This window comes from Mustelus asterias, chromosome 1 (assembly GCF_964213995.1).
Source record: "Mustelus asterias chromosome 1, sMusAst1.hap1.1, whole genome shotgun sequence".
In the NCBI taxonomy this organism is placed as follows: Eukaryota; Metazoa; Chordata; class Chondrichthyes; order Carcharhiniformes; family Triakidae; genus Mustelus; species Mustelus asterias.
Window position 1 is genome coordinate 76,588,609 of NC_135801.1, and position 26,129 is coordinate 76,614,737.

A 26,129-nucleotide genomic window follows, 5' to 3' on the forward strand; every position below is an offset into this window, starting at 1 on the left:
ACATTTTTGATCAATGACAATTGGTATGAACCAGGTCAGGGCTTTCCATTATGTTGCAAACGTGATACGTCTTGCCTGGATGACTAAGATATTAAACACAATCTACCAATATCTGAAAAGCCTGTTGGCAGCAGGAGTGAAACAGTGGCCAAATAGAGTAACTGCACAATGTGGGAAGAGGTGAACTTTAATTCATGAAGGTCAGCACGATCAAAGGGCCTTTATTTAATCTGATAGGCTTCATTACGGAACACAATTGTCCCTGCTCAACTTTGCATTAGTCCAGGTAATTAGATAACACCCAAAAGCAAAGGAAGAGGATCTTCTTTTTGTGTTTGACCAGAAGAGTAAGAGCCAGCATGATTGGTCTGTTTTTATAAGACTAGAATATATATATGCTTTATTCATTCATGGGACATAGGCATTGCTAGCTGGCCAGCATTTATTGCCCACCTCTAGTTGCCCTTGAACTGAATGGCAATTAAGAGTCAACCAAATTCTGTGGGTCTGGAGCCACATGTAGGTAAGGACGGCAGATTTCCTTCCCTAAGGAACATTAGTGATGGTTTTTTTCCAACAATCAACAATGATTTCATGGTTATCAGTAGATTCTTAATTCCAGATATTTTTTTTATTGAATTCAAATTCCACCATCTCCCATCGCGGGATTCAATACAGATTCCCAGAACATTAGCTGAATTTCTGGATTAATTGTATAGCAATAATACCACTCGGCCATCAGCTCCCACCATGCCATTTGTATAGCTGACGCCAGACTCCCAAAGCAACTACTTTACTTGGAACTCAGTATTGCCAGGAGGCTCCCAGGTGGAGGACAGCAGAAACACTTTCAGGACATTCTCACTGTATTCCTAAAGAGATCAAACATCCTTACTCATGGAAATCCCAGGTTTGTGATCGACCAAAATGGATAAGGCTCATGCAGAGAAGACACTAAGCACATCAAGAAACATGGTCCGAACACAGAGACCGGAATTTTCCTGTCCCACCCACCACAGGAATCGTAGCGGGCAGGACATGGACCATGCAAAGGTCCATTGACCTCGGGAAGGATTTTCGGGCCTTGGGACGAGCGCGGCTGGAAACTCTCGCCCAGAGTTGTGAAGTCAAAGAGGCAGAGAGAGCACAATAACCTCCAAACAATTCATCTGCCCAATTCACCAAGCACCACCTGCCCAGTATGTAGCAGAGTCTGCTAATCACTCATTTGATTTATCAGCCATCTTAGAATCCATTGAACTGGGATGGTAGCAAACTCAATCCCAGTGGACTGCCTAAGAAGGAGAATGTAACTAGTAATTAGTTCTGCATCTTATATATATTATGGGAGATAGTTTCATGCAGAAACAGAGTCTCAGTTAAGTGTGGATTGGTGACTATAGTGGAACATTATTGCCCTGCAATTGGAAGGTTTGAATATTGGCATCCCTCTGTGCAAGAGATCTATGTAGGGATTCTCAGTGCTGACCTGAGAATTGGGTACAGAGGCCAATGTGGCAGATTCAGTCATCCACATTCAAAGGATTGTCCTCTGCCATTTCCACCAACTCCAGCATGATGCCACCACTCAGCACATCTTCCCCTGGCTCCTCCTGTCAGCATTCCACAGGGACCGTTCTCTCTGGCACACCCTGGTCCACTCCTCCATCACATCCAACACCTCACCCACCACTGATGGCACCTTCCCATGTCATTGCAGAAGGTACAGCATCTGCCTCTTCACCTCCTCCCTGCTCAGCGTCCCAGAGCCCAGGTCTTTTCAGGTGAAGGAGTGCTTCACATGCACCTCCTTCAATCTGGTCTATTGCATTCATTGCTGCCAATGCGGTCTACTCTGCATCGGAGAGACCAAACACAGACTGGGTGACCACTTTTCAGAACACCTTTGGCCCATCCACAAGCAGGATCCCGACCTTCCTGTCGCTTGCCATTTCAACACTCCTGTCTCTGTACTGTCCTGCTCTCCTGTCTGCATTGCCGATCCTGGCATTTTGCAGTGTTCTAGTGAACCCCAATGCAAACTGAAAGAACAGCACCTCATCTTCTGATTGGGCACTTTACAGCCTTCTGGACTGAGCATTGAGTTCAACAATTTCAGAGCATGAACTCTCCCCTCCACCTTCATCCCATTTCCATTTATTTTATTTCTTCTTTCCAGCTTATTCATCCATGTTTATTACTTTATATTCTTACTTTTATTTTTCCACTTCTAAAATCTCGCTTTCCATCTTGTTTTCCATTCCCACCCCCCACTAGGGCCAACTGCCATATCCCCAGGTTGTCCTTTGACACTCTGCATCTTTGTTCTGCCATTTACACATTCTGATCTCTTAATGAACGCTCTTAGCACCATTCTCAGCCTTTAACATCACCATTTACATTCCCTTTGTCTTTTTGTCTAAGCCATTCCTATCAATGCCAGCCACCTCACCCTCCCCCTCATCCTCATCATATAAATCTTGTCTGATTTTCCTAGTGTTCAGCTCTGGCGAAGGATCATCCTGACTCGAAATGTTGGCTCTGTTTTCTCTCCACAGATGCTGTCAGGCTTGCTGAGATTTTCCAGCAATTTGTTATTTGTGACAGATTCACTGCAGGCCTGATTTTGCAACAATTAATATCCATGGCCAGGAAATCAGTGACCTCATTAAACTATCCAAAACTGAGCTCACTCATAAAATCAAGAGCAATTAATAAGCATGGAACTGAAATGTGACTAATACGCGAGTTATGAGGATTTTCCTCATTTGAGTAATCTAGAAATCCCTGGTTTTCACTGTGTATTACATTTATACAGAGTTTTCGAAAAATTATTTAACATATTAATTTTTAATTAGGCACACAAACTACTTTATTTGTTAATGGGATGTGGGTGTCACTGGCTAGACCAACATTAATTGCCCATTCCTAATTGCCCTTGAGAAGGTGGTGGATGAGCCATTGCCTTGAATGGCTGCAGTCCATCTGGTGTAGGTGCAGCAGCAGTGCTGTAAGGGAAGGAGTTCCAGGATTTCTGCCTTTCTTTTCCCTTTAACATCAGAGAAATGCCATTCCAATCTATAGAATCAACTGCAAGTTTCCTATCATTAATCCAAAAGTGCTTGATTAATGACTGATGTTTTAAGGACTGTTGTATCCAGACTAATGGCAGAAATGGAAGCGAGGAGCAGTAGATTCTAGCACCCTATTACTACAGCATGACATGGGATCCAGGTGTACAAACATCTACACCTTCATTCGCAGTCCCTCTCATCAGTAGGGACATTATTATTTTTCAAAACAAACAGATTAGAAACTCTGCTGGAATAGAGAGGAATTTCAGACGAACGTGTCAATTGTTCATCCATTAGTATCTGGAGTATTTTTTCATGCACATGGATATATCTAGAGTACACTTATCTATCAAAATATTTGAAAGCAAATTCTGAGACCGAGAACTATAAAATCCATTTTTTAAAATACTAATTTGGCCCTGATTTCTGGTGCAATCAGTCTTTTATGTAATTTAATTTGAATTTTTTGATCTGTTTTGGTTCTGCAGAGGACAGGACTACAGGAACCTGTGTCTTGAACAAATCCTTTACTCTCAAATTCCCACTAGTCTGGCTTTGAGTCTGTTTCTTGAGTGGGCTTGCCCGAAATGCCAAAATATATACCAAGATTCATATTTTCAAAATAATGCCCCTTTTTTTCATTTATATTTCTGTGTCTTATGATATGAAGGCATTTAATTTGTTTTGTCAGCACCAATTTACAATTGAAGCCAAGATCCCGCCCTGCTGGTCTCCGCCCCTCTCCAGTTCTTGTTCAGGTCTGGACTTGACAAGAACTCAGAGCGGCCTCTCCCACACGCTGAGTTGTCGAGATCGGACCTCCAGAAGCACTTACACATAGTTTCCAGGTCTCTGCCTTTTGGCTTAGATCAAGCCCCAGATCAGGTGTAATGCCTGTTCTTGTCAGCTTGGGATCTAGTATGTTTCCCTGTGGGGACCACCAATTGGATTCAATTTGAATTGGATTTTGGAGCAAGCAAGGAGATGGATTAAGGGTTTGCCCTTAATTTCCCGAATCCAGAGTTTCCGAACTCTGGGAAAGAAATAATCAAAATAAAACAACGGAGGTTTGTAGATGTACATGCTTGAAAAAAGGAAAATCCTCTCCCCGCCCCCCGTGCCCGTTTAGAAACACACAAAGCCCCAGGTTCACATCGCTTATTATCACAGTTACCTTTCACAGCTACACTGAAATCAGCCGCTGACAGAGCAGCAATATTGCCTTCAGCTTCCACCACGTCCAGCCTGTGCCGTTGTTGGAGCGGATTGTTTGCAGGCAGTTTCACACATACACAGCAAGTAGCTCAGCGGTTTTGACGATTAACCTGCACCACTTCAAACAGCCTCCCAGTAGCTGCACAATTCACATGCAATTGTTTGTGTAAACTACACGCCCAGCCAAATAAAACAAAACAGACTCCACAGGTGCTAACATGGTAAAATGCGCCTTACTTACAACTTCAATTTTTTTCCTTACAAGGCGCAAAAAGGAAAGCCCTTTCCAATTCTCGTGCTTATTCACTGCCAACTTATAAATGAAAAAATCAGCTCCCTGCGTGGGGTGATGGTAATTAACAATGCTGCATCCTCTCCCAAAACTGCCCAGATTCGAGTTTTGATACTGCCCTCTAACGGAGATCCGCTTCTGGACTTCACTGCAGTTCGGCTGTTTTTTTTTGTAAATGCCAAAACTCAGGCACCATGACTTTATATAAAAGGACAGTATCACCAGGTTCAGTGAGCTATAGCTACGGGTGGACTTAGATCGCAGCAATACAGGTCTATTCTTGGAAATCGATTTTAATTCTAGTTTTAGCCCCGTGCTAGGACTACAGGTTTTATTCTTAGTGCTACCGTGCAGATTTCGAGAAACAAATAGCATGTTTCCGTTCCCAATGGTGGGAATGGGTCGGGCCATCCTGTCATTTTCATGTTCTGCTCGCCTTCCAGCAGTCAAGATCGCCAGCCAGGACTCTCACTTTCTAAAATTGTCCCTTTCACTCGTAGTTCTGTTCTAGCCTTCCCAAATTTTAATCAGATGTTCCTTCGAAACTTAGGCAAAAAAAGTAACAATGAATAAAAAGTGTAGCTGCTGCTTTCTGTATTTTCATTCCGATTCTAGGGGATTTTCACAGTAACTCCATTGCAGTGTTAATGGAAGTCTTACTTGTGACGCCAGTAAATTAACTTAAACCCAATTACTCCAGGCATCTTTTCAAAACTCACTTTGCAAAACAAATCATACTTGTGGTTCCACTGATAGACAGCTCACGAGGTCACAGCAAACATTGAGAAGAAACTACAATAAACTGGTGTTCCACTGTAGAGCCTCAAATTGATAGCGGAAGTGAAAGGGTTAACTTTGTTCAAAAAAACACATGTAAAACATTGCTTCAGATAGTTACCAAACAAAACCTTTGCAACTCTGGAACTGTGGTGACAACAGGAAATTCTTGTTGTGACGGAGGGTTTGTTACAGCTGTCTTTTTGGCAATTTTTCAGATTTTATTTTGCTCTCAAAGTTTGTTCTGTTATTGTGACACAAAATGTATATGGAGACAGCAAGAATTATGTCGACAGCAAAAATAAAAGATAGTTTTAAACATTTCCTACTTTTGTCAGATATCTTTAAGGCCCAGAGGAGATAGTTTATGGTATGAGGAGCGCCAGTGTAAACGCCCTCACCTTCACCTGATCGTTGGGACATGGTTCACTTGGCATGCACCCAACTCTGAGAGCTGCTGCACCCTTGGGGTGTAGGATATAGAGCGTGGAGATAGCCTTATCCTGTTTTGTACTCACTGTTTAATTGCAAGTCATATTTTGATGTGTGGGGCACACGGGTAGCTTCACTGAGTCACGCAAGTGGCCAAAGGCTTGAATTCCGGATTCCGCCTTCCCCTCCGCCTGCACCCAAATGCTCTGAACAAACGCTGCCATTTGAAATATGTTAGAATGCATTCACACTCAGAAGGATATGAACTAGCCAGAAGGGTTTGAGTGTTCTGACAAGTTCTAACATCTGGATATCTCATTTGTACATCCAAGAGGAGACATTGTGTAGCCAGTTGTGCTGACTGACAATTGCAGGAACTGTGGAGATTTGAGGAGTTGCCTTTTGGGATCTTCTGCACTGGAGTCTGGGCAAGGATTTGGGTAGGGAGGAATTTGCCATCCTCTATTAATCTCAATGTTATCTTGACTCATGACCTTGCTCAACAACCTGGTGTAATAACCCACAGACCAGATTCCACCACAGCAGCAGGAGATGTTTAAGTTCTATTAGTTAAATCAATCTGGAATTAAAACTACTAGATTGTCATTAAAAACCCAACTTGTTCACTATTGTCCTTTGGGGTAGGAAATCTGCCATCCCTTTACCCAGACTGGTGTACAGGTGACCCCAGACCAACAGCAATGTGATTGACTCGTAACTACCCTCTAAATTGGTCAGTTCTGTCAAAAATGTTGTCTTTCACTCAACCATATGATATTAACAATTATGTCACATCATCTAGTTCCTGTATAGCAAGGGATGTGTTATAAAAGGAAATGCCCTTCATGTGCATTCTGAGATTTCTTAAAAGCAGGAAGTTCTGGCTGGGCTTTTATTCTCTTGCTTCCCAGAGGGTGTTCTCCGTTTCTGCCTCCTGGCAATGCTGCTAAAGTAAACAACCACCCACCTGCTGCGTGTCAGGGCTTTCTTCATTCCTGTTAATCCATTGATGCTTGGAGGCAATTTCAAATTTCTGTTCCATACTTTTGCTCTCCTTCTTGCTCCAGCTCTGTGGCTCAGCCCTCACACTGACAGTTGCACACCTGTTTAGTATAAAATATGACAGCATAACCATGGGAGTCTTGTCACTGTTATTCAATTCTGTCCCCATTTTTGCAGCCATTCCACCTTTGAATCTCCCCAGTTTTGTTTCTATCCCACTCACAATCATGAGACTCCCTTGGTCAAATTCACGAATGTGACTTTTAGGGTGATGCATCATCTCTATCTTGATCTCTCTGTGACCTTTGATGTGGCGGGCTAATGCAATTATCTTTTCTGATGCATTCCATGGTGTCAACCATTCATGACTCCATTCCCATAAGGCCATATGTAGCTAACACATCTTTTGCAATGGCTTCTCCACACATACATAAGATCAGATAAATTAGGAGCCAGGAGTAGGCTAATCAGACAACTGAGCTTGTTTCACCATTTGGGGGGATGCGGGGGTGGGGGGGGAGGAGGGGGCGCTGTGATGGCCTATTGGTATTATCGCTCGACTATTAATCCAGAAACCCAGATAATGTTCTGGGGACCTGGGTTTGAATCCCGCCACGGCAGATAGTGGAATTTGAATTCAATAAAAAATATTTGGAATTAAGAATCTACTGATGACCATGAAACCATTGTCAATTGTCAGAAAAACCCATCTGGTTCACTAACCCAGTGAACCAGATTAGTGAACCAGTTAGTGAACCAGACGGCGGTGGCACAATGATGTATAGTTGGGATGGAGTTGCCCTGGGAGTCCTTAACATCGACTCCAGACCCCATGAAGTTTCATGGCTTCAGGTTAAACATGGGCAAGGAAACCGCTTACAGGTTACCACGTACTGTCCTCCTTCGGCTGATGAATCAGTATTCCTCCATGTTGAACAACACTTGGAAGGAGCACTGAGGGTGGCAAACTGTACTCTGGATGGAGAATTTCAATGTCCACTGGCAAGAGTGACTCGGTAGCAGCACTACTGATCGAGCTGGTCGGGTCCTAAAGGATATAACTGCTAGACTGGATCTGAGGCAGGTGGTAAAGGGACTAACAAGAGGAAATAACATACTTGACTTCATCCTTACCAATCTGCTGGTCCATGATGGTATCGATAAGAATGATCACGGCACAGTCCTTGTGGAGACAAAGTCCCGCCTTCACATTGAGAATAACTTCCATCATGTTGTGTGGCATGATCACCGTGCTAAATGAGACAGACTTCGAACCGATCTAGCAACTCAAGACTGGGCATCCATGGGCACTGTGGGCCATCAACAGCAGCGGAACTGTACTCCAGCACAATCTGCAACCTCATGGCCCAACATATCCCCCACTCAACAATTACCATCAAGCCAGGGAAGCAACCCTTCTTCAATGGAGAGTGCAGGGGGGCATGCCAGGAGCAGCACCAGGCATATCTAAAAATGAGGTGTCAACCTGGTGAAGCTACCAAACAGGACTACTTGCATGCCAAATGGCAAAAACAGCAAGTGATAGACAGAGCTAAGCAATCCCACAACCAATGGATCAGATCTAAGCTCTGCAGTCCTTCCACACCCAGTCGAGAATGATGGTGGAAATTAAACAACTCACTGGAGGAGGAGGCTCCACAAATATCCCCATCCTCAATGATGGAGGAGCCCAGCACATCAGTGCAAAAGATAAGGCTGAAGTATTTGCAGCAATCTTCAGCCAGAAGTGCCGAGTGGATGATCTATCTCGGCCTCCTCCAGTGGTCCCCAGCATCTCAGATGCCAGTCTCCAGCCAATTCGATTCACTCCACATGCTATCAAGAGACAGTTGGAGGCACTGGGTATTGCAAAAGCAATGGGCCCTGATAATATTTTGGCAATAGTACTGAAGATTTGTGCTCCAGAACTTGCTGCTCCCCTAGCCAAGCTCTTCCAGTATAGTTACAACACTGGCATCTACCCAACAATGTGGAAAATTGCCCAGGTATGTCCTGTACACAAAAAGTAGGACAAATCTAACCCGGCCAATGACCGCCCAATCAGTCTACTCTCGATCATCACTAAAGTGATGGAAGGGGTCATCAACAGTGTTATCAAGCAGCACCTGCTCAGCAATAACCTGCTCAGTGAAGCCCAATGAATGTATTCATTGACATAGCCTCCACTACTCTTTGTGGAAGAGAATTCCAAAGACTAACCACCCTCTGAGTTCCTCCCCATCTCTGTCTTAACTGGGAAACCCCTTATTCTTAAACTGTGCCACTTAGTTTTAGATTCCCCGCAAGGAGAAACATACTACCAACATCTACTCTGCTAAGCTCCCTCAGAATCTCACATCTTTCAAGAAAGTCACCTCTCATTCTTGTGGACTTCAGTGAGTCTAGGCCCAACCTGCTAAATCTTTCCTCATAATATAACCCCAACATCCCAGGAATCAGCCTAGTGAAACTTCTCTGAACTGCTTCCAATGCATGCATATCCCTCCTTAAGTAAGGAGACCAAAACTTGCACACAGTGCTCCAGGTGCGGTCTCCCCAACACCCTGCACAGCTGCAGCAAGACTTCCCTACTTTGATACTCTATCCGCCTTGCAATAAAGGCCAACATTCCACTTGCCCTCCTGATTACTTGCTGTGCCTGCATGCTAAGATTTTGTGACTTATGTAACAAGATTATGAGTTAATAAATAGAGAAATGGCAGGGCTGCTCCAACCTCGAGAGTGCACATCTTGTGCTACGTGGGAACACCAGGAGCTTTCTCATTACCTGGATAACCATTTATGTAAGAAATGTTGTCGGTTGCAGCAGCTTGAGCTCTGAGTTGTGGAAGTTGTGGCAGCAACTGGCATAAATGCATCACATTCGTGAGAGTTTCATGGATTGCATGTTTAAAGATGTGGTCACCCTGCACATTAAGAGAGAGAGGGTGGGTGATCACCAGACAGCCAAAATGGAAGAGGCAGATAGAACAGGAGTCCCTGAGTGCATCCTGCTCCAAACCCAGTATTCTGTTCTGAATATTGATGAGAGTGATGGTTAATCTGGGAATGCAACCAGAGCCATGCCCATGGCAGCATGGATAGTTCAGCAACTGGCATAAATGCATCACATTCATGTGCGTGAGAGTTTCATTGATTGCATGTTTATAGATGTGGTCACCCTGCACATTAAGAGAGAGAGGATGGTGATCCCCAGACAGCCAAAATGGAAGAGGGATACAAGGAAGTCTGGATAGTAATAGTGATCAGTGATTAGATTTGGGGAATAGATTGGTGTTTCTGTGGCTGCAAATATGAATTCAGGATGGTGTATTGCCTCCCTCGTGCCAGGGGCAAGGATGTCACTGAGTGGCTGCACAGAACCCCGAAGTCATTGTTCACATAGGTACCAATGTCAGAGATAGAAAGAAGGATGTGGTCCTGGAACTAGGTAGAAAGTAGCAAGCAGGACCTCAAAATTAGCCATCTCCGGATTACTTTCAGTGTCACATGCAAGTGAGTACAGGAAAAGGGGAATAAGATAGATTAATGCGTGGCTGGAATAACTGTGCAGGCAGGAGAGCTTTAATTCTTGGGACATTGGCACTGACTCTGAGGGAGATGGAATCTGTACAGGCCAAACTGCTCTCTCTGATTATATCACGATTTGCTAAAAGTTTTACTACTTGAAGATCATTTGTCAAATGTTGTCGGTAATCCTAATTTATTCCTTGTTCATTCTCGATAGCATTTCTGTAAGAATAGGGTCAACAGCTCAACATGTGTCCAAAATACCCATCTTTACCCTTATGCTTGTTGTAAGCTGCAGTTCAGCTAGCCCATCATCATGATCATATACTTCCATCCCCAGAATCATGCCTGCTTCTGTCTCAGCACATTCTCACCACCACTGAAATTAATGACCACTTAAAGGATCTCATCCCACTGCCTCTGGTATTCAACTACATGGGGAGGCTGAAAAGCAAACAGGTGTGTGTTTGGCTGGGGGGTGGGGAGGTGGGGGGGGGGGGGGGGGGGGGGTCCATTATTCAAAGCCACTCACTGCCTGATCAAGAGACGCAGCATTGTGAAGAGCTGTGTGTGGCTGTGACCCCACCCCTTCCCCCACCTGACCCCTCCCTCCCTCTATCAGCTGACCCCACCTCTATGGGGCAAGCCTCCACTTGCCAAATAGGGGAACTCGTATTCTATGAGGTCCACGGGGATATCCACTGATGGTCCCCTGTGGCCATCATAATACCGGGGAAGGCCCAACACTGCCTAGTGCCTCACGGGCACCAAATTACAGTGGGCCTTCCCCAGTGCAGGTGACGTGGAGCTCCAGAGGGTGGGTGAGACTCTTGTCACCAACATTAAGTTCTGCCCTATGTCATCTGGGACCATAGCAACCTTTTTATAGATTGAGGGGGGGTCACTCCACATTAAGCAGGAGTCTCTCTCCCTCTTACTGCCAGCCATTGGCGTATTTGTCGGAATTTTAGGTTGATACTCAACCTGTTGGACCACATTATGAACGCACCTTCATTGGTCATCAAATTCTGAATGGGATTCGAACCTGGAGCTTCTGGCTCAGAGGCAGGGACGCTACCCACTGCACCACAATACCTTCCCTAGTTATCTTACTGATAGGTTTAATGAACGGGATAGAAATAAGGCACACCGTTCATTTTACAACATGCTTCTTCTCGAGTTTCCCAAGACAGATTATTTAGTTGGTTCACTATGCTTTATTGGCAATTCTAAGTTTATCATATAAATGTTGTCCATTGCTCCATGAGTACTGTCTGTGTGGAGTTTGCACATTCTCCTCGTGTCTGCGTGGGTTTCCACCGGGTGCTCCGGTTTCCTCCCACATTCCAAAGATGTGCGGGTTAGGTTGATTGGCTATGCTAAAATTGCCCTTAGTGTTCTGAGATACGTAGGTTAGAGGGATTAGTGGGTAAATATGTAGGGATATGGGGGTAGGATTGTGGTCGGTGCAGACTCGATGGGCCGAATGGCCTCTTTCTGTGCTGTAGGGTTTCTATGATTTCTATGATTCTATGATTGCATCGGTTCATCTTGAGAAAAGAGCTTTGCCATTTTTAAATAACGTTATAGATGTCAAGTTGTCAAGGCACACTGATCAGTTCCATTTTGTTCTCAGAAAATTTCTTTTTTTTTCAAATACCAACCAGCACATAAGAGATGATATTGACTTTTATCAGTGATAATCTGAGGTGTAGATCAGGAACCTCCTCCCACACATTCTCCAGGATCTGGTACTGTCAGCTGTAGATGATGTTGTTTTTCAGAACTGTGACTTATTTTGGTTGAGTCTCATTTCCTGCTTCACTTCAGTTGTCAGCTTCTGGCTTTTTGAAAGCAATACCTTGCACTGCAACTGTGCTTCAAATAGGTTGGATAACTAAGTAAGTGGTAAGAGTTTCTCTCATGGAGCTATCAGCCTCAACCACCACTATTTCATAACAAGTTAGTTCAATTATGGTGGAATCAAAACATTAAGATTCTAAATTCCCCGATTGCCCATCATTCTTATGAAATTCTTTCAAGAGATGTAACCATCATTGTTGCCCATTCCTAATTGCCCTTGAAGTGGGTGGTTTGCTAGGCCATTTCAGAGGGCAATTAAGAGTCAACCACATTGTTGTGGGTCTGGAATCATGTGTAAGCCAGACCAGAGAAGGAAGGCAGATTCCTTCCCTGAAGGATATTACTAAACCATGCAGATGGGTTTTTACAACAACCAGTTATATTTTCATGGTCACCATTACTGAGACGAGCTTTAAACCCATATTTTATGAATCAAAATTAAATTCTAGCAGCTGTGACAGTGGGGTTTAAACCCACCGTCAAAAAGGATTCACCTTGTTCTCTGGATTAATCATCCAGCAACATTACCACTACACCACCATCTCCCCTTAGAAACATGGGCCGCGATTCTCCCATTGTGGCCCACCACTTTTCTGGCGGGTCTGGCCGGGTCTGTGGCCTTGAACGGGGATTTGCGCATGCGCCGGGAACGCATGCGCATCTTCCAGAGCCGGCGAACAGTCGCCAGTCAGACCACGCTGGAAACCGGTGGAAAGGCAGGAAAATCATTTCAATCTGTTTTTAACCTATTTTAAATATGTATATTTGTTAATTATCGGGACCTTTCAGGTCCTAATCGAATTTCCCACCCCACCAGAAGAGTACTTCATTCCTGCAGGGTTCAGACTAGCTCCCCACATTCGGGGAACTAGCCGGAGACCCCGCTGGAATGAAGGGGGGGCAATGGGGGCTCCCCAGAGGGTTGGGCAGTGGGGGGGCGGTGCCCCCTGGGCCTGGGCACCCACAGTAAGAAGTCTCACAACACCAGGTTAAAGTCCAACAGGTTTATTTGGTAGCAAAATCCACTAGCTTGAAGGAGCAGCGCTCTGAAAGCTAGTGGAGTTTGCTACCAAATAAACCTGTTCTACTTTAACCTGGTGTTGTGAGACTTCTTACTGTGTTTACCCCAGCCCAACGCTGGCATCTCCACATCCTGGGCACCCTGGCAGTGCCAGCCTGTGTCCCCTGGCACTGCCCAACAGGCATCAGGCAGTGCCAAGGGGGTGGGGCCTATTGTGGGCGGGGCCTAGGTGCGATTGTTGTGGGTGGGGGGGTCTGCTGCCACTCTGCATTGGGATTGGTCTGGGATGGAGGGAGGGCAGCGATTGGGGCAGGCTGGGGGGGGGGGGGGGTCTGCCGGGGGTCTCTGGGGTGGTCTGACCCCAGTGGGGGGTCAGCAGGGTGGAGGGATCTGCCAGGATGAGGGGGTGGGGGGATTGCCACTGCTGGAGGATGGGGCCTGGGCATCAGGGCGCTCCAGGGCAGGAGGGGGGGGGGGGGGGTCAGGGCTGGCCTGGGAATTGTTGCGGGGGCCATGATTGGGCCATGGGGGAAGGGGGGCTGGAGGGGCAGCACTGCGGGGCCCTGGGCTGGCCAGAGATCGAGCTGGCCAGCAAATGGGAAGTTGACAGTTTGGAGCCACTGAGCATGTGCAGAGTTCCAGAACTGTCAAACTCCGGCGTGAATAGGCCCCGCCCCCCCCTGGGTTTTTAATGAGATTCACGACTGGGACCTCTTCAGTGCACAGAGTGCAGAGATTCAGGTGAGAAGCTGAACTATCAGAACAGTCGGGATTTAGAACAGTTTTCCTGCCAATTCAGCGCTTTTGGGAGAATCGACCAGATGTTCTTTTCAAATTCCAACGTGCCTTGATTTTTTGGTTTTTGTTATGATGAACACTGCCAAGTACATTCCAAACCAATAAGGGCTAACCAAATAGCTGCAACAAAATTAACAGCTCAAAACGCATGTGAACTTGTACGTAACACCATCTATTCCCACCTCCATTATATCTGTTGCTGAAGCCCTCATCCATGCCTTTTTTATCTCTTCATTTGATTATTCTAATGCACTCTTTGTCATCTTCCCTTGTTCTACCCTCTGTAGACTTGAAGTCATGCAAAACTCAGCTATGTGGATCCTAACATGCACCATGACTCCCTGACCTACATTGGCTCCCGGTTAAGCGACTTATTTTAAAATGCTCATCTTTGCTTTCAAATTATACGGTGGCCTCACCCTTTCCTAATTCTGTAACTCCTCCAATCCTACAACTCTGGTGAAACTGTGCTCCTTTAATTCTGTTTTCTTGCGCATCCTCGATTTTAGTTGTTTCACTATTGATAGTACATTCAGCTCCTCAGCCTTAAGCTCTGGAATTCCCTAAGTAAGCATTTCTGCATCTTCTTGACCATGCTTTTGGTCAAAGATCTCCATATATCACTCAGTATTATATTTTGTTTTTCCATCCTTGTTTTACAAGGGGGCATAAGTTCAAATTAAGGGGGGAAAGGTTCAGTGGAGATGTGTGGGGGAAGTTTTTTACACGGAGAGTGGTAGGTGCCTAGAATGCATTGCCAAGTGAGGCAGATACGTTAGCGACATTTAAGACTTATCCGGATAGACACATGAACAGACGAGGAACAGAGAGATGCAGTTGGTTGGTCGAGATAGGACAACGTGACTGACAGAGGCTTGGAGGGCCGAAGGGCCTGTTCCTGTGCTGTACTGTTCTTTGTTCTATCCCCCTGTGATGTTTGATTCCATTAAGGGCACTATATAAATGCAATTTCTGTTGCTTAAAACAACTAAAGATACTTGGAAAGCGCACTAGAAAACAGATTTGAAACTTGAGCTGTAGGTAATGTGGAGAATAATGTACTAATATGTATTGTTAACAGGATAGCTCAACTGTTGTCATTGTGTATCACAAACCTATGTACATCTTGCGTACACACGGATGTATCCTTTATGACACCCTTTAGTTGCAAATACTGAATACATATTGCTGAAAAAAAAGTTTATTTCATTAAAAATAAGTACTTAAGGGAATTATCGAGTTTGCACATTCCTTCTGAATGCTATATCTTCCTTCCACCCTCTCACACTCAGTTAGTGCTGTGTTTCTACGGAGTTTGGAAATTTTTAAATGATTGCATCAAAAGTTATGCATTTCAATTAACTTGAAACACAGTCATAGTTTACAATTGGTATATTGTTAATCTAAAAAAGGACATTTGGTCAAATCTGAATTTCAAGTTCTTGGATTCCAAAATATTGATTAACTGCATCCCACCATGGATTCCTGACATGTCTGCTGTTACCTTCAATTCCACTTGTGTCTCAGTGAAATTTCTGTCTGCCTTGATCTTGATAATTGAACAGCTCCACACTGATTGCCACTAATGTGTTCACTGTGCTATTTCAGATGAGGCTGTGTTTATTTATGTAAAGGCATCATTACTCACATGCACATACTGATAGAAAACAAGGGCTTGCATGCTTGGTGACATCAAGTGCTGATCAGGTGCTCCTCCATGCACAAACCTCACATATGCACAGACCTCCTCTATAAGATTGGCAGCAACAAGCACCGTGTACAGGTTAACCTCATTGACTGTGCTTACAATGTTTCGGACAAGTAGTTGGCTATGTGCTCAAGGCCCATTGCACTGAAATTAGTAATGAGCAGCCTTTTGCCACATTTGATGCACTTTCATCATGTCATTATTTTGTCCTGAGGCTTGAGATAGAATATAATGATCACAGCATTGGCAGCTACGTAACATGCCCGGTGAGGAGAGTTATCCCAATATTGAGGCATTACTAAAAGATAACTAAATAAATCGACACAAATCCACAGGCAGACATCAGTTGCAAAATACAGGATTTGTTCTGTAGCGAAAAAATCATACAGAACCATAGCCAGAAGAGGTCAGAATAAACAGGCCCACATGGCACTGCACATGAATTAAGAATTTTTTCAAGTATTCTCTAAAACAACTGTGTTAAATTCCTTATTCTTTCTGTACCTAGTAATTAGTTTCAGGCCTCTTTGATAAATTATATTTCTGCAATAATTATCCAGAGTTGCAGAGTGACTAATGCATTTGTCAGGGTGTTGTGATCGGTGGTAACTATCAACATGTCATATTGTCTTTCAGGAATCAGTACAATGTTAAGTGCACTGACTAATATATCGCATTATATGGAGGGCAATTCACCTACTTTCCAATGTCCCCACACATCTGAAGAATGTACCAGGGGTTCATGAATTCTGAACAAAAAACAGTGAGGGGGTTGGTGGCACAAAGCAGGCATTAGCTGTTATTCGTCTAATTTGCCTTTCCATTGGCAAATAGGCAAAGCATTGGACATGTCACACCCACTTTGTCCAGGAATTGAGAGGTGTCATTAACAACCCTTAAAGGGACAGCTGGAGGTCTTTCCCAAAAGGTGAAGTTTTGAGGCTTTTTACTAGATTGTTGTGGGGTAAGGAGAACACCTCCAGGCCTCACAAAATTTTCTGACCCATCACTCACCACCCCTCCCTCCCAGCCAACCCATCTGCCCTGACCAGGCACCTGCTCCTTTTCAACATGCATAGCTGAATGCAGTAGCTGGCTAATTTTGGTTCTCATTATTGTAGGGTGTTGGTTCCAGTTCAGTAGGTCTAAAGAAATCTTCATAATCTTACATGGGTTAACTATAAGTCTTTATTGACTCTTAGAACTATTTACAAATATACAGTAAAGGATACAAGTTAGGAGCTGTCTCCATGTATGCTTGTACACACGGCTCTGTCCAACACTCTGGGTGCAAAGTCTCTTACACCACTGTGTAGATGGTACTGTACCCAGTCTCACATTAACCCTATATGTCCCAGACCCATATACTACACTCACCAGACAGGTGAGCTGCAGCAGAGTGACCATATAGTGCCTGCTGTGCACTAACACAATACTCATGAGGCACAGAACTGGAGGTGAGTTCCCGTTAGAAACTGATCTATCTATCCAAACAAATCCACAGAGTTCAGACCTGATCGTACTGGGTCCAATCTATACCCGTCGAGTTTAAGACACCTCACACCCAAAACTTCTCCCCATTATCCCAGTGACCAGTCTCAGACATTATATCTGGCAGACAATTGGTTAGAAACAGACTGCTCCAGCTTCAACCCAGAAGATGAGTTTATTTGACAAAAGCTGAATATTATGAGATATAATGAAGGTAAAGCCGCCATAGTCCCAGATGACCAAAGGCTGCTGTCCCCTTTGAGGGGGAGAGCTGACTTGTGATGATTTAACCTGTGGATCACCACACCTCAGGCAAGGGGCAAGGTTGAGAAGGCAAGCCTTCATGAATAACTTCAGCCGGTACGGGAATATGAACCTGCGCTGTTAGTATCGCTCTGCATCACAAACCAGCCGTCCAGCCAACTGAGCTAAACCAACTGCCAAGTATATATATAAAAATAATGTCTTTATATATTATAACTTAAATAAAGTTGTATGTTTTGCAGTCAGTCTTAGCCCTTCATTGCGTCACATCATTCCTGGTGCAGGTAAACTTTCTGACCTGTCGACATGCCTTTGTCTTCAAAGCCTCATTGTCATTCTACCCTTCATAATCTCCCATGTACTCGTTCATTCTATTTCCACCTCCAATCTGAAGGTTGTTGAGTTGAGTGTGCCTAATGCTCAGTTGGTCTGGTTTCTCACCAGAACTGACTGGCAGTGTGAGTGCTGAAGAGGTAGATATCTGGGAGCTAGGGTTGAGTGGAGTGGTGAAGAGGTAAAGGGGGGGGCCCGGGGGGTCCCGCTCGGGGGGTCCCACCCACTGCAGAAATTGTCATGAGTGGGATGCAGAATTTGACAGACAATAAGCAAAACTTCTGTTGACCTCAGGTGGAAATTTCTGGTCCTGGGACAGGGAGGGCTGGAAAATCCCGCCCATAAATTAGGCAGAGAGGAAGGAGGAGGACAGATGAAGGCAAACACTTACCCCTTTTGTTTCTGTAGAAACAAAAGACTGTTGGTCTCTTTTTCAAAGTGCCGTTTTGTTTAAACAGGAAAAACATGTTTTTTGTAGTTGGAAAATCCCTATTGAGATTCCTGTCGAGTCATTAAAACTCTTTCCTCACTGTGCAATGTGCAAGGACTGGTTTTAGCTTTATGTGCTTTAAGCGCTTTTTAAAGTATGAAAAGAATGATCACTGTGCTGGAAAATCACACCCAACTTTGGACCTCCAACCTCATTTACGTGAGACTAGTGAGCTGTGAATGCCTGCCGTATATTCCAAGGCAGCTCAACTGTGCAGAGGATTGCAATTTAGGGCCACTGCATTAATAGCCCTCAGGGAGAGGGAGGGAAGCATCAGAAGTGAGGCGGGGAGCTGTGGGGGAGTGACAAGGAGCAGGGTGATTGGGAAAGGGGGAAGCAATAAGGAGAAAGGGGAATACAATCAGGACAAGGCCAAGGTGGGATTGGCAATGGTCTTTTGCACTGTGGTGGAGCTGGGAGTAGTCCTCTTGCATCTGACAGTTCCACATTTGGCAAATACTTAGGGACCATTGGTTAGGCTGCATCACCTTTCTCTGATTGTGATTGGCTGTAAGAGGGCACCCCAATTTTCAAAGGAGGCCTCAAACAAACAGTCCCTATTAGGGCCTGATTGTTGTTTCAGGTGCAGCATTAGGTGTGTCTTTGTCTGCTTTTACCATTGTGGCACTTACAATATATATTGAGAGCATATTGGCCTTATTGGATGTTTAGATGCCCATTTTGCACCTGAAAATGAGGTGCGGTGCTATCGAATTCCAAAGCCATTCCATTTTAATAGTATTTTTAAAAATAACAGCAGAGTTTATGGTGCTTTACCAATTAGCAGCCTTCCTGTAATGTGGTACTGGTATAACTGTAGGATGTTTGCAGTACTATTACAATGCATAGAGTTCCAAAGCAGTGACAGGCCATTTCACCAACCTCTATTAAGGCTGTTTTAATCACTTAAAGCTGCCCTGTTCCCATTTCCTTTCCAGTCCTTTGTCCTTCGTCCAACCTACCTATCTAATCTTGAACGTTCACATGATGTCTGCCTCAGCCACTAACTTGAAAATTTACCCACCTTCCTACATGCAAAGGATGCTCAAGAAGTGTCTTCAGTTCCCTGTTCTTCTGTCTCAGCTGTTGAAAAAAAGACTTGGAAAATAAGTTATTCGATCAAACAGTGTACCAAAAGAGGTTATAAATTTCACAACCTTATCAGAACAGCAAAATAAGCCTCAATATACACACTTCAATGGAACATTGCAATGGAGGTTGCATAGCTCTTATCTCTTCATCTCAAAGCATATGAATCAGTGCAGAAACAAGCCATTTGGCCCATTGAGTCCACACCAACTCTTTGAGAAAGCATCTCACCCAGACCCTATCCCTGTAACTCCACATATTTAACCCATTAATCTCCCTAACCTACACATCTTTGGACACTAAAGGGGAATTTAGCATGGCCAATCCATCTAACCTGCACATCTTTGGACTGTGGGAAAGAACCGGAGCACCCAGAGGAAACCCACGCAGACACGGGAAGAATGTGCAAACTCCACACAGACAATACTTAGGTGCATTGACCCGAACAGGCGCCGGAGTCTGGCGACTAGGGGAATTGCACAATAATTTCATTATTGTTAATGTGTTAATGTAAGCTTTACTTGTGATGAATAAATAAACTTTACGTTACTTTACTTTAGTTGCCCAAGGCCAGAATTGAACCCGGGTCCCTGGCTCTGTCAGCCACGGAGGATTAAAATACATAAAGAGATCTTCTTAGAGGGAATTTTAAAATGACACAAAGCTAAAAATTGCTGACAATGATATTATCATATGAGCACTGACATCAATTTCATTCCCACTATTTTAACATTGCTTATTTTAATGGGCCAATGCCTCCCCCTTTACATGATGGAGAGATTAAATTGATATGAAGGTGTTGAGCATTTGTAATATAACATTGGCAACAGTAACCAATAGTAATGGCTACAATGTGTAAAGAAAAGCAAGTAAAAGAAAAATTTAATAAAGCAAAGTAACTATGATTGCAACTTAGGGACAAATTTACCGTTGACAAGATCGAACCAGTCAAAAATGCCATCAAACAATAACTTAATTAAACCAAGAAGCATTGTGATAAAAAGTCAGGACAAAGTTTAAATCAGTGGGAAGCATATAGGAAATTGATGGACTGGAGCCGTAGAAATTGCACATGGAAAAATCTTTCATAGGGGGCGAGATTTTCTGCCCTCCCCGCCTCACCACATTTTTCTCAGCGGCGGGAGGTGGTTTGCCGTTTGCTGGTGGCAAGATCTTCCCGCTGCTGCCAATGGGATTTCCCAATGAATCCACCCCACGGCGGGGGTGTGCCATTGGCGGGACTGGAAGAACCCACAGGCGTGAACGTTCCAAAGGATCAGTACGTTGGACAATGAATATCTTGGGTAGTCAAATGTTAACAACAAATTTGTGACTGGAGAAACAGGGGAAATTCAGGGCCTCTAGAATCTCAGCACCACCAGGTTCAACCTAAGACCCCATGAATCTGAGATACTCTGCCCTGTGCCACCACTTCAAAATGAAGAAACCAATTTTTTTAAGTTATTAATAAGAACTGTATGATATCTCTTTGACTGAGCAAGCTTCCATATTTCAAAGGATGGAATTTTACCGCCCCACCCACCATGGGAATCGGAATGGGTGAGGGGCGGACAATGTAAAGGTCCATTGACTTCAGATGGGGTTTTACCGTTCGGGGCAAGCGAGGCCATAGATGACCTGCCCAATGTCTAACTTGGCATTTCCCAGTGCTAAAAGCCCACTGATTAGCCGTTGTTTGTGAAGCAGAGAAATGCCACGACTTGCAGTTAATGATTGAACGAACTGAGAATATACCGAGGGCCAGCAACTTCCTGATTACTCAGTGCCATGTCAATATATAAAGACAACTCAGACATGATTGGTACCTTGCAGATAAATCAATGAAAATGGCGACGCTTAAATGATGGATCGTTCAGTGGAACCTAGATGTTTATTCTGCGTTGGCTCCAACTGGTTTGGTTTATGTAAAACAAATGACTATGTAACAATGAAGGAAAACTGCCACTCTGGCAATGACTCAGAGGAAAAGTACCTCATAATTAAGACTGATACTCTTTTGTCCGATTTGTCCATCCGGTTTTATTTTTATTGCTCTTTTATCCTGGTTTGATAGGCCATTTTAGAGTTAGCCACGTTGCTATGCTCTGGAGTCACATAAAGGTTTAGACTGTAGGAACAGCAAGATTCCTTCCCAAAAGGGCATCAATGATGGATTTTTACAGCAATTCAGTGGTTTCATGGTCACCATTACAGACACTAGCATTTTATTCCAGATTTATTTAAGTGAATTTAAACTCCCCCAGCTGCCATCATGCAATCTGAACTCGTGTCTCCAGATGATTAGTCTATAAATCTGGATTACCAGTCCAGTAAACATAACCACAGTGCTACCACATCCAAGGCACTAAAATGTATTGTGTAACACTGATGATTTGAACTCAAATTTAATATTAGCTAAATATTAAAAGCCAAACACAGGAATATAAATAAATCTTTATGTTAATCTGTCTCCAAAGCAGAATCAGTTAAAAAAAAAGTCAAAAAGGTGTCACAACTTCCTGCTTCCTTTCTCTTTCTATGCATGCTCATTAACTCACACAAAGGCCAGAATTTCATGCTCCCCTGATGGCAGGACTTTAGGCAGCAAGGAGTATAAAATTGAAGGAATGGCTTAATTAGTGGTCAGTTAAGACTCCTTTCTCGCCCATCCTCAATTTTTAGGCTGACAGGAGGATTGATCCTGCGTGAGGGAATACCAAAAATCAATGAACTTAGATCTTGGGTGGGAAGTGAGGAGGAGGAGAGAGACCTCCATCAGAAGCCCCCTCTAAAGTTGATCGCCCTCCCCCACTTGTCTTACATCCAGTGATCTCTGGACCTCCTCTCTCCCCTTCCAGCCTCTCTCCTGAGACTCTGATTGCCCTCTTCATACACTCCAGGCCTTCCCTACCCACACTGCCCTGGGACCCTTGGACTTAGCTTGGCCTCCATGGTCGGACTTAGTCTCAGGTGCCCTCATGCAATTCCTCTTCAGTCCACTGTGGTTCTTGTCACTATAATGACTGGAGAGCTGCCAGCCAATTACATAGGTTGGCAGCTCTTTAAGGCGAGACTTCCTCCCAAGTGAGGGGTGGAAGTCATGCCTGCCACCATCTACTTTCTCAGGAGGCTAAGGAAATTCAGCATGTCTGCTACAACTCTCACCTATTTTTACCGAGGCACCGTAGAAAGCATTCTTTCTGGTTGTATCACAGCTTGATATGGCTCCTGCTCTGACCAAAACCGCAAGAAACTACAAAGTGTTGTGAATGTAGCCCAGTCCATCAGGCAAACCAGCCTCCCACCCATTGATCCTGTCTACACTTCCTGCTGCCTCGGAAAAGCAGCCAGCATAATCAATGGCCCCACGCATCCTGGGCATACTCTCTTCCACCTTCTTCCGTTGGGAAAAAGATACAAAAGTCTGAAAACACACAACCAACTAAAGAACAGCTTCTTCCCTGCTGCCATCAGATTTTTGAATGGTCCTATCACCCATTAAGCTGAACTTTCTCTACATCCTAGCTATGACTGTAGCATTATATTCTGCACCCTCTCCTTTCCGTCTCCCCTATGTATTCTATGAACAGTATGCTTTGTCTGTATAGCTTGCAAGAAACAATACTTTTCACTGTGTACTAATACATGTGACATTAATCAATTCAATTCAGTCCAAAAACTTAACTTAATGCTCATTCAAGCATGAAATGGCTGCGGAGCACTCGGAGTCGGTGACTCTTTGGATGGAGGGAAGCGAGGCTCCACCATCCAAAAAGTTCAGGCGATAGATAATGTTCCCTCTAATTTGTCCATGTTGTGTGCGCCCTCTTTATTGCGCAGTCTCTTTAAGACTGTGCTGCAGCCGCACATGCACGCATCGCAAAGGAAATACTTCCTGTGCGTGGTATGTTTATCTCCTCAGTGGTAAGTTCTGGACTGCTGCACAGCTGTGCACCTGCACAACTTACAGGGAACATTGCATAGAGAGGCTCATTGAAACCTATCTCACCTGGACTCGAGCTGATGTGATGTAATTAGCCACCCATTTCACAACTGTCTAATTTTACTTTCCATGGATGTTAAGAGGTTTTAACAGATAGGTCTCGCCGCTGTCTAACTTTCTACTGAAAATGGGTGGAGGGCGGGGGTAGTTGGTAGAGCAGATGGGGTGGTAGTGCATGACAGGGGAAGTCTGCCCTTTCCTGTGAGATCCAGCAGAGCTGTTCTGATGTTTCTAGTTCCACAATGGAAAGCTGGAAGAAGGCCCTTTTGTCTTCAGATTGTAGCTGTCGGGGTAGATTCCCATTCTCTTCCAGGTTAAAGTGACATTGGGTTCTATTGATGTAAAATAACCCTGATTTGCATAAATGTATGGCTAAGGCTGGCACCACATCCAGCTGAAAAATTAGGCACTTTAAAATTGCAACGCAGTGGATTTTCACACACTCTGTACTGTCCTTCCACCAAGTGAAGAGAACTGTGGCTACCACAGAACATAAAGAATTTGATAAAAACTAATTTGATGAAGAATGGGACAATGGGCAGAGTTTTCCCATCTGGGACCAGATCCTGTGGTGGGGCAGGGATGGGGCATGTTTCCCACTACGGAGGCTGATGGGAAACCAGGCCATATCTACGGACTCACCCCATCAATTATGCATCCAGGAGTTTAACACCATATGTTGCAGTGGGGCGAGCTTGGTTGCGTCCGTCCTGCCATCATCTCTGCTTGCCATATTTAAAAGGGGATGGACCTCATGAAGAAAGAAGATGGATCTTCAGAAGCACACTGAGGCTACAAGGTGGACTTCTTTGATACTCTAAATCTGGAAGATCTACCTCTAGATGTGTCACCATTCACTGCTGTGTTGTTCCAGAGTGCAGGGTCACTGGCGGCCTCCATCCTGATCTCCAGAAGCAGCTCCAGACATTTTTCAGGTCAGCCCTGATTTCTGCATGCTATATGATGCACTATCAATTATGCGACGACTAGTTAGCATGCAAGAACAAACAGGCTTTTATTCACAAAAGACTTGGAGCACACCCATGCTGATGAACTGGTCGGAACTGGTCCGGCGACTGAGGCAGGGGGGTTGGGAGCAGTCACCTTTATACCCGGGGGGGGAGGAGTCTCAGGCAGGGCCAGTAGGGGCATGTCACACATACACACAGGCAATAACTTAACAGTGGTTTACCACATTCTCCCCCTGCTTTTAAAAAGAGTCCGGCGGGGGTGAGGTGGGTGGAACAATATTTACAGAATTACAAATTTACAAATTCAGTCTCTTTGGGGGCTTGATCTGCCGCTGCGACCGCCGTAGTGCCGGTTGTGGTGTCGGTTCCGGTGGCCGCGGTGTTGGTTCAGGCGCCAGGCCGTAGCCACTCGAGTCGTTTGTGGTCCCTTCCGGTTGTCGGGTGCGTGGTGGCGGCTCCTGGGGCTCTGGCGTGCTGTATATGGAGGTTGGGGGTGTGGGGTTGTGGGTCGTCGTGATCCCTGGGGCACCTACGGGTGCCAGGTCTCGAATGGAGACTGTGTCCTCCCGCCCGTCATGGTACGCCTCATAAGCGTATTGGGGGTTGGCGTGGAGGAGCTGGACCCTTTCGACCAGGGGGTCCAACTTATGGGTCCTCACGTGCTTCCGGAGCAGGACAGGGCCTGGGGACGTCAGTCACGTCGGTAGTGAAGTCCCTGACGAGGACTTCCTGGGGAAAACAAACATCCTTTCGTGAAGGGTAGCATTGGTAGCTGTGCAAAGGAGTGATCTAATCGAGTGTAGTGCATCAGGGAGGACCTCTTGCCAGCTGGTGACTGGAAGACCTTTAGACCTCAGAGCTAGTAAAACAGCCTTCCAGACTGTTGCGTTCTCCCTCTCTACCTGTCCGTTCCCCCTGGGGTTGTAGCTGGTGGTCCTACTCGAGGCTATGCCTTTGGAGAGCAGGTACTGTCGCAGCTCATCACTCATAAAGGAGGATCCCCGGTCGCTATGGATATAGCTAGGGAAACCGAACAGGGTGAAGAGGCTGTGCAGGGCCCTGACGACTGTGGCCGAGGTCGTATCCGGGCAGGGAATAGCGAAAGGGAAACGTGAATATTCGTCAATGACATTGAGGAAGTATATGTTGCGGTCAGAAGAGGGGAGGGGGCCTTTGAAGTCGACGCTTAGGCGTTCGAAAGGGTGGGTGGCCTTTATGAGGTGTGCTATGTCTGACCGATAGAAGTGCGATTTGCACTCAGAGCAGACCTAGCAGTGTCTGGTTATAGACCTGACTTCCTCAATGGAGTAGGGCAGGTTACGGGCTTTAATGAAGTGAAAGAACCTGGTGACTCCCGGGTGGCAGAGGTCGTTGTGGAGAGTCTGCAATTGGTCTATTTGTGTGCTGGCAGCTATTCCCTGGGACAGGGCGTCTAGGGGCTCATTGAGCTTCCCGGGCGGGTATAAGATGTCATAATTGTAGGTGGAAAGCTCGATTCTCCACCTCAATATTTTATCATTTTTGATCTTGCCCCGCTGCGTGTTGTTAAACATGAAAGCAACTGACCGTTGGTCCGTGAGTAGGGTGAATCGTTTACCAGCTAAGTAGTGGCGCCAGTGCCATACAGCTTCCACTATGGCTTGGGCCTCCTTCTCGACAGAGGAGTGTCGAATTTCAGGGCCTTGGAGGGTTCGTGAGAAGAAGGCCATGGGTCTGCCCGCCTGGTTAAGGGTGGCGGCTCGGGCGAAGTCAGACGCATCGCTCTCCACCTGGAA

General features: G+C 45.1%; 1 protein-coding gene across 1 annotated transcript in view; it reads right to left on the minus strand.

Moving 5' to 3' along the window:
- LOC144507914 (uncharacterized) overlaps positions 1-26,129 on the minus strand; it is a 77,452-nt gene that overhangs the window by 31,652 nt on the left and 19,671 nt on the right. Inside the window, exons 2-3 of the mRNA XM_078235469.1 lie at positions 19,316-19,374; positions 6,758-6,893 (exon numbers count right to left, since the gene is read on the minus strand). Of these exons, the coding sequence (XP_078091595.1) occupies positions 6,758-6,893; positions 19,316-19,374 (195 nt within the window). The remainder of the gene's footprint in view (positions 1-6,757; positions 6,894-19,315; positions 19,375-26,129) is intronic.